This window comes from Sinocyclocheilus rhinocerous, unplaced genomic scaffold (assembly GCF_001515625.1).
Source record: "Sinocyclocheilus rhinocerous isolate Xijiao unplaced genomic scaffold, SAMN03320098_v1.1 scaffold3397, whole genome shotgun sequence".
In the NCBI taxonomy this organism is placed as follows: Eukaryota; Metazoa; Chordata; class Actinopteri; order Cypriniformes; family Cyprinidae; genus Sinocyclocheilus; species Sinocyclocheilus rhinocerous.
In genome coordinates, this window is record NW_015636576.1 from 33,409 (window position 1) to 46,747 (window position 13,339).

At 37.7% G+C, this 13,339-nt stretch overlaps 1 protein-coding gene across 1 annotated transcript in view; it reads left to right on the forward strand.

Moving 5' to 3' along the window:
* The window catches only part of LOC107747997 (rho GTPase-activating protein 7), a 46,227-nt gene that overhangs the window by 13,615 nt on the left and 19,273 nt on the right, over nucleotides 1–13,339 (forward strand). Inside the window, 5 exon segments of the mRNA XM_074560208.1 lie at nucleotides 895–915; nucleotides 1,187–1,385; nucleotides 1,545–1,758; nucleotides 5,283–5,397; nucleotides 7,312–7,533. Of these exon segments, the coding sequence (XP_074416309.1) occupies nucleotides 895–915; nucleotides 1,187–1,385; nucleotides 1,545–1,758; nucleotides 5,283–5,397; nucleotides 7,312–7,533 (771 nt within the window).

The window sequence follows — 13,339 nt, forward strand, 5'->3', positions numbered from 1 at the left end:
CAGTAATTACAGAGAAAATTATTGCACTAGTTTTAATTTAATTGTTTGATGGCCAAATTAAACCCTCTACTTTTTTTTGCTATAAAAAACATCACAGTATACATCCACTGAAATACAAATGTTATATTGTGTATTGTTTCTGCGAACAGCTGGGAAGCGGTAAGTGACATGCAAAGTTATTTGGTGATAGTGGTGTTGGGAAGTTGCTGGTGTGACTCAGCTGAGATCGATGAATAAGCTTTCATAAGGTAAGTAGACTCGTGAATTATAAATCATAGCAGAAACTCATTAACTCATTTCACTAGATGTCCAGTTTTGTTTTTCAGTAATCTCCATCATGTATCCTTTAATAATAGAATGGTTAAAAAAAATACCTAGGACTATAATAAAATAGGTCTACCAATATAAAATTATAAAAAGTATTGTCTTTCTAAATCACTCCCAAACATAAGATTGTTGTTTAGGCCATGCATACCACATATTAGAATAGGTACCCCTTAGTTTCAAAATACATACAGTATAAATGATTTGTAATTTTACAGGTTGTTACCCCTTTATTCCCCAAACGTCACATATTATTCCCTTATACCTACACGGAGGTACTGAATAGGTACACTATAATAAAAATTTAAAAATTTTAAAAAACGCTGTAACTTCAGTTTACTTACGCAGTTCTTTGCAGGTTGCATATCTGGTTGTTACCCCCTTGTTACCCAAACGTAACACATTGTTCACTTATACCTACACATATGTTCTTTATAGGTACACTATAATTACAGAAATGTACACCGTAAATTCAGTATACTTACGTTGTTCTTTGTGAATCTAAAGTGTTACCCTGTGTTGAATGATTTGTTTGCTCAGAGTGCAAATGTCGTACTTTAGCACCACTAGTGGACACTTTGCCTGGATGCAGCAAATGTTACCTGTGACATTTTAGTTTGTCCATAAATGTACATAGTCACATTTTTTTCTATGAGAGTAGACAGGTATGAACCCATAGCTGCACTCTATAAATATGGTTAAAAAAAGATTTAATGTTATTCATTATTATTGTTAATGTTATTTAATGTTAAAGTTTCTATCCATGAATATTATATGATAATTGCAGCAGATTAAACTGTAGCATTTCAATCTGTAACAGTTTATCCCCTTTGCCAACACATATCTTGGTCGAACTTGACAGGTTGGGCTCTTCCGAAAGTCTGGGGTCAAATCCCGTATTCAAAATTTAAGGGACATGGTGGAGGCTGACCCCGATGGCATGTCCTTTGAAAATCAGTCGGCTTTTGATGTGGCCGACATGGTGAAGCAGTATTTCAGAGACCTGCCTGAACCCATGTTCTCCAGCAAACTGTGTGAAAGTTTCTTGCACATATACCAATGTAAGCCAAACTCAAGTCAAAACAAAATTTGTAAGTCAATAATATACTGTTGTTAAACCAAGTGTAACAAATTGTTGAATTTGATTGTTTAGAAATGAGCTGAAGCATCTGTTCCTAATCCATTATTCTATATTTACTGTCTTTGATTTCCCTATACAGACTTTCCCAAAGATCAACAATTTGAAGGGGTTCAAGCAGCCATCTACCTTCTGCCTGACGAAAACAGGGAGGCCCTTCAAAGCCTCCTTCTCTTTCTCCAAGAGGTGGTCGCATGCGTCAAGGAGAATCAGATGACCGCTAACAACATTGCTGTTTGCTTGGCACCCTCCCTATTCCACATCAACTCTTTCAAAAGAGACAGAACCAGCATGAGGTAGGTCTAAGCAGTCAAAACTATAATCAGTTGCAGTGGAATGGTTTGCACTGGACATCCAATAAGCTAGCAAAAGCATTTTTTGGAACCAGCTCCAGATTTTTCAATATTTCGTACATGACATATTTCAATATGTGTAAGTATGAGAACAGCTGAAAGACAGATTCAGCAGGAAAGTGGGATTCATATTTCCAAATGAGGTCTCTTCTAACATTATTCTTGAGAAGATAAAGCATGTGTTCCACAACAACCACAACATGTTATCTAATACTTTTGGCTCTGAAGTATATTTTGTATACGTATTATAAGTATTTTTTTGCATCTTGAGGGTAAAGAGGAAACTGAGAAAGGTGTGTCAGAGGTCTGCCAGGGTAAATATATCCAAAAGGCTTACTTAAAGACAGTTGAAGAAACTTCCCCTATTTCTGCAAGCCAGCTGCCACTGAGCCAACAAGCTCTCTGTACCCTCCCGCTGAGCTCTGGATGCGCTGCTATGCCCTGGCACTGCAGATAACTTTTCCATGCTTAGTTTCAACATTCTGCTATAAGAAGAACACTAGAAAACAAACAAATCAGCTAAATGTGTTGTGAAATTAATGCAGGCAAATCCCATTCCTCATTTCAATTTTCCTTGACAAAAAACACAAGAGAACTCCAGTGTCTTATGTCCAGTGTTGGGCTAGTTACTCAAAGAATGTAATATTTCAGTCAGGACCACTATCGTCAAAGATGATTGACAATTAGCATACAGTTTGGGTTGGCGGTATGGTTCTGTTCTGGGCAAGAACTCCCTGCGCATCCATGCAGCCTAGCATGGTAACAACCCCCAGGGCACACAGAACAGAACCAACATAAATGTATTGCAGTGCCTGCTTAATAAGGGGACTGGGCTGGTCAAAAGTTTGGATGTTTGGATTAAAAGTCTTTTAATGTTTTTAAAAGAAGTCTCTTGCTTATCAAGCCAGCATTTATATGATCAAAAATACAGAAAAAAAAACGGTAATATTGTGAAGTATTAAAATTACAATAATGGTTTTCTATTTCAATGTACTTCAAAATATTATTTATTGCTTTGATCAAAGCTCAGTGTTGGAAACAGTTGTGCTGCTTAATTTTTTGGGGAACATGTGATACTTTTTTCAGGATTTATTGATGAATGAAAAGTCATTTATTCAGCTTTGCCATCACAGAAATACATTTAATTACAATTTTAAAAGTTATTATCAGTTAAAATATTTCTTTTCTTTGTGAATATATTGTAAAATTCATTAACTCATTAATTCAGTAACATCATTACTCCAGTCGTCAGTGTCACATGATCCTTCAGAAATCATTCCAATAAGCTGATTGATTTGCTGCTCAAGAAACATTTCTGATTATTATCAACATTGAAAAACAGTTATGCTCTTTAATATATTCAGAAACCATGATATACAACCATTCAAATGTTTGATGTGTGTGTGTGTGTTTAATTATCACGCAGCAATCTTAAACAATTAAAATTAATAGAAGCAGTTAAAATTACTAAAGTTTAAATTAAGTAATTAAGTTAAAATCCGTTAATTACGTATAATTACAGACCTCTGGACCGTTTTCTTCATGTTAGCAAGTCCTCTGATAACACAGGCATAAGTGTTCGCCAACATTACAGTCCAACACAGATTTAAGGAGCAATAAAAACACCAAACCTTTACGTTATCGAGTACACAACATAATAAGAAATTAATTTATTAGTAGAATAGTTTGATCACATGGTGTGACATACCTTGGTGAGGTTTTTGAGGATAACAGCGAGCAGTCTGTATCCGCCTCGATCGTCTTGACGTCTTCTGTTTTGATTTGAACTCCAGAAAAAACGCGCGCTCGTTTCCACGGACGCGGCCCGGATCCGCTCTGCGACTGTAGTTCCCGCTCACTGAAACCGCGCCCGGGCTGGATCCGTGTTACAGCACTGAAACGGATGTGACTGTAACGCGGATTTGCCGGTTTTAAAACAGATCTGGCGCGAAGTCAGCTGCTGTCTGGGAATAGAGCATGAAAACATCATCATGTCATAAGAAATTTAGATATGAACTGCCTATCATATTCAAAATGTTTCACTCATTTCAAACATTTTAGTCAGGAATTATAGTTTGGGAAAAACCCAACTAGTAAATGTGTTAATCCGTTAATTACGTATAATTACAGACCTCTGGACCGTTTTCTTCATGTTAGCAAGTCCTCTGATAACACAGGCATAAGTGTTCGCCAACATTACAGTCCAACACAGATTTAAGGAGCAATAAAAACACCAAACCTTTACGTTATCGAGTACACAACATAATAAGAAATTAATTTATTAGTAGAACAATTTGATCACACGGTGTGACATACCTTGGTGAGGTTTTTGAGGATAACAGCGAGCAGTGATTCCTGCTCACTGAAACCGCGCCCGGGCTGGATCCGTGTTACAGCAGCACTGAAACTGATGTGACTGTAACGCGGATTTGCCGGTTTTAAAACGGATCCGGCGCGGAGTCAGCTGCTGTCTGGGCATAGCTTCAGTGGGCAAACAGTCTTGGGCTGCAGGGTGATATGGCTCTTATAATGTGAAAGAAAGCATGCCTAAAGTGAAAAGTTATAATTACAGACCTCTGGACCGTTTTCTTCATGTTAGCAAGTCCTCTGATAACACAGGCATAAGTGTTCGCCAACATTACAGTCCAACACAGATTTAAGGAGCAATAAAAACACCAAACCTTTACGTTATCGAGTACACAACATAATAAGAAATTAATTTATTAGTAGAACAATTTGATCACACGGTGTGACATACCTTGGTGAGGTTTTTGAGGATAACAGCGAGCAGTGATTCCTGCTCACTGAAACCGCGCCCGGGCTGGATCCGTGTTACAGCAGCACTGAAACTGATGTGACTGTAACGCGGATTTGCCGGTTTTAAAACGGATCCGGCGCGGAGTCAGCTGCTGTCTGGGAGGGATGTGGGGATGTAATGTAATGCCAGAGTAAAGTAAAGCCACAACTTGCACAATCATCTTTTTTCCTGACAAAATCAATATAATGCAATATATTACATCTGCTGAATGTAAGCTTTTCCATATTTCAAGCTTGCCTGCTGTACTGGGGACATCACATGCATGTGGGAGTCGTGAAAATTATGAAAATAAATCTAGGAATTATTTGATTGTTGGATTTTAAATCAGCTGGGTTGAGGCATCAAAAGTAACTAAGTAACTAAGCTGTTTTATGAATGGTAGCTGTAATATTATTACTGAAATCTTATTAGTAATTAGTTACACTACTAGTTACTGCAAAAAGTAATATTATTAGTAACTAAGTTACTAGTTACTGCCCAACACTGCTTATGTCAATAACCCCTTCTCCCTCGGTAAAGCCTATAGGAGAGAGTATTACTAATTTGGATGGCTGCAAAGCTGTTTTATTCAGCACTGTGTAAAAAAAAAAAAAAAAACAACTAAAAAAAACACTCTCACATTTATGCAATGGTCTGCTTTTGGACACAGATCTAGACAACGGAAATACAACTTGGGAAGGCCAGACCAGAGGGATCTGTGTGAGAACCTGGCTGCAACATAGGGACTGTCACATATGATTACAGAATGCTCTGGCCTTTTCCAGGTATAAAGCACCATACCTGTACACTGATTTTTGATCAGGACCCCATTTGCATTTTTTATTCATCCCAGGTGTTGTAAAGACAAAAAAAAAAAAAAAAGTTCCAAACAAGGAGTTTTAATAACTTTAATAAATCATATTTAAGGGGGGGAAATATATATTTTCATTCTGTTGATTTAGCAGTCCACAGTCTGGGAAGCACTGCCCTAGTCCAAACTAAAATGTGCCAAGTGGCTGGAAGATTTTATATGCAAGCATGTTTACAATGTAGAATACTGTATGTATGTATGTATTTATGCATACAATTATTAGAACACTAGTATTTTCACCAGCTAAAGAAAATGGTTTTAAGTCAATTATTTCTATCTTTTGCTTTATTGTGTCAGTATGAAATAAGAGTTTACATATCCAAACATTCATTTTGCCATTAATTTTAATAATCCAGTGCGATTTTTGTTTGCACAAGGAGTCTGACAACAACCAGTGCTCCACACAGAGATCTGATCTCATCATAATCCAGTTTGTCTGGAAGGACATGAAGAAAGAGAACAAACTGGAACTAAATCCAGAAGAACTGTGGCAACGTCTTCAAGATGCTTCAAGAAACCTACCTGCAAAGCTACAGTACTTTTAAAAGTATTAAGCACTTGTGTAAAAATCCTGTAAAATGAAGATGCTGTCAAAAGTAATGTCATAAATAGATTTTCTTCATCAATTAACTTAAATCAACATTTGGTGTGACTATCCTTTGCGTTTAAAGCAGATTTGCCCTAGGTGCACTTCTGCAAAGTTTTTCAGGTAGTTTTGCAGGTAGGTCTCTTGAAGCATCTTGGAGACGTTGCCACATTTCTTCTGGATTTAGTCTGTTTCAGTTTGTTCTGTTTCTTCATGTCATTCCAGACAGACTGATGATGATGAGATCAGATTTCTGTGTGGAGTATAGGTCTGCATTCCCACCCGGATTTTATGCGCCGCGGGATTAAATTCCCGAATAAAACGCGGTAGCGATCGGTAACTCTGGTGTAATTTGTACAAGGTCACATCTTGTTGCGAATGCGATTGTCATGCGCAACTTGTCAGTAAAGCCGGTCGAAGAAAATTATTCTAAGCGGACAAAGAGTGAATATATAGCGGGAGCGGCTGGGTGCGGAATAGAAGAACTTTGCGGGAGCAGGACTAAAAAAAACAGTCCTGCGCAGACCTCTAAGTGTGGAGCACTGGCTGTTGTCAGACTCCTTGTGCAAATAAAAATCTGGAGTATTACAATTAATGGCAAAATGAATGTTTGGAAATGTAAATTGATATTTCCTACGGACACACTACAGCAAAAGATAACTGACTTAAACTGACCGTCTCTTAATGCATTGTGTGGCCTTCTTGAGAATCAGTACGTTTTCACCTTTTGTAATAGTTATGCATGAGTCCCTCAATTGTCCTCAGTCTTAAAAGGTGGATTTCAAAATCATATAGTCAATGTTAGAAAGGGTTCAAATATACAGAAGATGCTGGAAAACCAAAGAATGTGCAAGAGCTATAGGATTTTTCGGAAGAACAGCTGGCAGAACTGCTCAGGACAAACAAGGGACCGATAAACAACTATCACAAAATATAAAAACAGTTGTGAATCATCCAGGAAATGACACATAGTATTAAGATTCAAGGGTATGTAAACTTTTGAATGGGGTAAGTTTTTATAAATTCAGTTATTATTTTGTCTTGTGGAGTATATGTAAATATGTTATGTGGAATAGCTTATTCGGGACAGTACTAAAAAAATAACATGCAATTTTCATGATCCCTCTTATTTTCTTTCAATTATTAACATTTTGCACATTCTGCAAGGGGTATGTAAACTTATGAGCACAACTATATATATATATATATATATATATATATATATACCTTTTATCAATACAGATACCAAAATACTTTGAAGACCAGGGAGCATGCAGCTTTACTGAAGATTCACTCCAAAATGATGCAGATCAAGATTCTTTGTCTCACTTTGGAGAAAATTTACTTCCAGATCGTGCCAGGCTGTTTCTACTCACACAAAAACTCCAGAGGGAGGCCAGAGAGAAGTCTAAAGGTTGGATATCCTGCTCAATCTGCGATCATGTGGATGTGGCGGTGAAAAAGGTTTGTACATATTCCTCCATCTTACATCCTAATATCAATATCAAGAATCAGAGACCAAAAGCACTCACAAACCGATAAAAGTCCTGCCTCTAGAGAAAAGTGTTCAAATACATTACGTTGCACACTGTAAAACATTTCCTTGTAAATTAACGGTAATATACTGGCAGCAGGGTTTCCAGCAGTGTACCGTAATTTTACAGTTTTATGACCGTATTCTGAATTACGGCTTTTTTGTAAATTAACGGTAATATACTGGCCTGCCAGCTTGTTTTGAAGAATAGGCCTACATAATGTTAAACAAGAAACGCTTAAAATGAATAACATTTCTGCAATTGTTTAACCGTTACTTATCATGTAATATTTGCTTTGTGATGGGACACAAAAGGCGTTTTCTCCAACATGCTGTGACTGAAAATAGAACCATAAAAAACACCAAAAACGCAGCATAATTACAAAAGGAATAAATTTTATTTGTGCGCTGTAATCCAAATGTTTAGAATCCATAGGATAGCAAGGAACAGAACCAAACTCAAGCCTTTATTCAGCAATCTTCTTCTCCATCCTGAGCGAGTCCAGCGACTGTAAGCAGCAAATGAAACCCGCACTCCTTATGAATTCAAATTTTGCCGCTTCAAGAAATTACAGGATTTACGGCAGGAAAATCGAACGCTCATTGGCTCTCGCCTGCTTCGTCACAGATTGCGACATGCCGTGTTTCATGCAGTGTTGCCAATTTAGTGACTTGCTGCCTCGCTGCCGTATGAGGCAATGACTTTGCAGGCAGCGTTTTTGCACCAAGACACCTCATGAAACTGATTTCGTACAGGCTTCTAAGGCAGCGTAACGGTTTAATGATCAACAAAATAGAACGAGTTTTTGTGATGACTAAATTAATATTTAAATACCATAATACTGATTTCTCGCTAGAAATAACATCAAAAGTGCATAAAGTTAGTCAAAAATATACATTTACACACAAACTGACCACCAAACGCAGCAAGCGGCTGAGAGGAGGAGCGCATTCAGTTAAAACAGATATTCTAGCTGTTGCTTCTCTGATTTTACATGCAAAAATAGCTGAAATCACAGCACAGGAATTGTCTTTGTCTTGTCTTAGCTTATGTGTATTTGGTTTCATCAGACGACGGCTTAATTATAAATCAGGATTTTTGTGCAGATTAACATCTTGGAAAGGAGAGCTGGTTATGTAGTCTTACATAGACTGCTCTGGACTGCGTTTCAGTCACTATTTCATATTTATCCCACTGTCTGACTACATAAACAGCAAAATAAATGAACAGTTTTATTGAGAATTTGGCTAAATTCAAATACAGTATGTAAGCACAGAGAGACAAACAAATGTAAAAGGTAATAGGACGCGATGACATCATTAATATGCTAATTAGCGTATGTAATCTAGCGACATTTAGCGATTTTTCAAATTGGCTTAGCTACTTCCCATTAAAAGAAGTTGGCAACACTCTGGTGAGGTGTGTTTGAATGAGAAATTCGCGAACTGGATCAGGATAATAATCTGGATAATATTTTGAGCGATTAACAACTTAAATTCTGATCTGCACCTCACACAAACCTAACGTATTCTGCCAGATAGCACTGCAGCTGCAACGCATCATCATTTGAACTACTTTTAGTACTGCTTTTGACACTTTTGCAATAAATAAATGATTGTGATTGCACTTATCTGTCTGTCATATTTTTTCTTATACTGTACAGAAATAGCTATGTTTAGAGGTAGGAGTGGGAGTAGTGACTATAAAAATCTTTTTAATGCTATATTGTTACTAAAATGATAATTTCCCTGCATATTTGGTTAATTACGTATTTTTATATTTGCTAAAAAATCGGTAGGTTTAGGTTTGGTGGTTTGGTGGTAGGTTAAGGGGTCTAAAAATCTAAATCGCTTATTGATAAAATGATAAAAATGCATATTCGCTATAAAATGGGTAGGTTTAGGTTTGGGATAGGTTAAGGGGTCTAAAAATCTAAATTGCTTATAGATTAAAAAAAAAAAATGCATATTCGCTATATAGTTTCGTTTTTATTAGTTTCATTAATAATTTTGTTAGTTTTAATTTAGTTTTTATTTTGTGAACACATTTCTATTTCGTTGTATATACTGTAGTTTAGTTTCAGTTTTAGTTTTAGTAATTATTGAAGTTTAGCAGAATTAACAGATCACTTGCAGAGCGCAGACAAATAAAGACTTAATATAACCTTATTCACGCAAACGTCTAGTGACACAAAATTAAAGCATGCTGAGATTGATTAGATGATAAAAGTATACAAATATAGCCAAAATGAAGCCAAGCCTTTTTACTCCACAAATCTACACGAGTTGCGCTTACCATATTTAAAAACACTAGAATAAATGATAAATGTGTGTTGTGATATTTAATTTAAAAATAAATGTAATTTGTTTATATTAGATGTCTTTTATCTTATTTAACCATAACATGATACTGTAAATGTTGTGTCTTGCTCACTTTCTCGCGAACAACAGCGCATAAATCATAACTGGGACTAATGAAATTCAACATCTTTTCACCCCGTTTATTTTAATAAAACTTCTTACAATAGCCTATGTAGTGATGCGCATTGACAGGTGGGTAAATTTCCTTCTCAACCTCCAATGCATCGATCGTCCCTTATTCCTGATCATACCTTTCGCAGTGCACTTTAAACCAGTCCTGCACGCGGTTGGATATTTGATATAAATGGGTGGAATATCGTTTTCGTTGTCATTTGCGCTGCGGGTCGGGGAATCAATAGGCACGGGCGGACTGCGGGTCCGATAGCCAAGACTATTTAGACTCAATTCGATACCCGCTAATAGGCAGCTGCCTTCAAACGGTCCCGTGCTTATTCGTCAAAGATTTCTATTTACAATTTGATTTGCAGCGTTGCGTTATAGCCATTCGCGCTGCAGCTGAAGTGAATGACAGCCCAGGGAGCGCTCTTTGCTCGCTTTCTATATCCTATATATAATTTTATTTTATACGTTTTATTTTTAAACCTTCTATAAAGGACCAACGGCCACGTATACTGCAGAGGAGAGACAATTGCATTTAACAGTAAAGGCACATTTAAATATGTTCTTTTAATTTATAAAAAATTATAAGCGTGTGGTTTATGCACATTTGTTCAAAATAGCTAGGCAGCGGTGCGTTTCCCAAAAGCATCGTTAGCCAACTATGGTCGCAAGTTCCGTCGTTACCACCATAGTTCAACGATTTGGTGTTTCCCGAAACCATAGTTCAAACGAACATTCGGAAACTGCATCGCAAACCTGTGTCGTTGGAACGACAGCTCTTCACCTGTGGTTAGAGGCATAGGTCGTTGTTAGTTTGCTGTGTCGACGTCATTGATTGCGCCGCACCTGGGGTGTGTTCTATTCAGAGTTATCGACCCTATGCCCTATTCCTTTCGAAGATTTCACCATCCACTTTGAGTGATTTGGAAGAGTTAAAGTTGTGGTGCTTAGATCTTACCAATTCACCTTCAAATATTTTTATATTACAAATTCAATTTGAAACTATATAGCAGCGTGGCTCTCGTAATTATTCTCCCTTTGAAGTGCCCTCTGAAAGCATTAATCATGCAGATTGGAACGCAGCCTTCGTTTCATTTGTGCGAAGAAAAGGAGAGTTTGTCAAGTGAGTATCTTTGTTAAAACATTCATAAAGACAAATTTCTCATATAACAATATTGGTAAAACAGTATGTTAAAGGTTTTCACTTATATTAAGTGTTAACACTCAAATCACAGTATTTTTATAGTAAATGAATGTACCCAAATAAATTAACAAAAATGTATAAATAAGTGAGTGATTTTGTTGTTTTTACAGAATTAGAATATAGAATATTCTAATGGATATGACAATGTTAATGTATTTGGTATTGGCGGAATAGATCTGCTACGCTGCTGAATTGGTGCTGCTGTTGGTTATTGCTGTATTTGTAGATTATTGCTGCTGGTGCTGCAGGCAAGTACAGGAACTTGCTACTGCCAATACATAATCCGATATGGTGCTGTGAGTATTTAACTCTTTAACGCGTACGATCACACCGGTGTGATCACTCTAGGCTGGTCCCTGGAGCGTACGATCACACCGGTGTGATTAGAACGTTTGGTGTGCCACGTGATCAACTGCTAAATTCAAATCTGCTTTCGCACTTTTCCTGGTGCTAAGCCAGAGAGGGACACGCTGAGCGCTTGTTATATTATCACAACTATTCATTGTTTTCAACCATATAATGCTTATTTTAGGTTTCAGATGCAATCTCCAATGCATCGATCGTCACTTATTTCTGATCATACCTTTCGCAGTGCTCTTTAAACAAGTCCTGCACGCGGTTGGCTCCCCATGGGTAAATTGTATCCGCTAATATTTGATTCATATATATAAAGGGGTTTGTGTTGTGGGTCGGGGAACCAATACGCACGGGCGGACTGCGGGTCCGATAGCCAAGACTATTTAGACTCAATTCGATACCCGCTAATAGGCAGCTGCCTTCAAACGGTCCCGTGCTTATTCGTCAAAGATTTCTATTTACAATTTGATTTGCAGCGTTGCGTTATAGCCATTCGCGCTGCAGCTGAAGTGAATGACAGCCCAGGGAGCGCTCTTTGCTCGCTTTCTATATCCTATATATAATTTTATTTTATACGTTTTATTTTTAAACCTTCTATAAAGGACCAACGGCCACGTATACTGCAGAGGAGAGACAATTGCATTTAACAGTAAAGGCACATTTAAATATGTTCTTTTAATTTATAAAAAATTATAAGCGTGTGGTTTATGCACATTTGTTCAAAATAGCTAGGCAGCGGTGCGTTTCCCAAAAGCATCGTTAGCCAACTATGGTCGCAAGTTCCGTCGTTACCAACATAGTTCAACGATTCGGTGTTTCCCGAAACCATAGTTCAAACGAACATTCGGAAACTGCATCGCAAACCTGTGTCGTTGGAACGACAGCTCTTCACCTGTGGTTAGAGGCATAGGTCGTTGTTAGTTTGCTGTGTCGACGTCATTGATTGCGCCGCACCGGGGGTGTGTTCTATTCAGAGTTATCGACCCTATGCCCTATTCCTTTCGAAGATTTCACAATCCACTTTGAGTGATTTGGAAGAGTTAAAGTTGTGGTGCTTAGATCTTACCAATTCACCTTCAAATATTTTTATATTACAAATTCAATTTGAAACTATATAGCAGCGTGGCTCTCGTAATTATTCTCCCTTTGAAGTGCCCTCTGAAAGCATTAATCATGCCGGCCTCAGACGGAGGTGAATCAGGGGAAGAGAACAATAGACCAGGACCCTTTGGTGATTTTGAAGGCCCAGGCTGGAGGGGACCTGATGTTGAAGGGCCAGACTGGAGAGGGCCTGATGTTGGAGGCCGGAACTTTGAAGGCAAAGGCCTGGTTGATGCACATGCATCTATACCTCCAAGGATCCCTTCCAATGCTTCAGGCCCCAGGATGGCCAAAACTTTCTCTTCCTCTGTAGTGAGAGGAGGTAACTGAATTGATACCCCCACCAGTCTTGTTTGCTTCCCTCTTACATGCCGCAGCCCTCCGTTTTGTCACACTTACGAAGTCTCCACTTATTCCTGACTTCTTCTGGGCTTCGTTCGTACCCATAGCCAGCAGCATTTATTTTTTGAGTGATTTCTGCCCAGATTTTCTTTTTGTCAGCATTTGTAATGCTGTTTTTCAGCTTTGAAAATAGCTGGATTTTATTATTTTCCACCTCCTCCAAAAGAACTGCAATTTCATGCTTTGAAAAT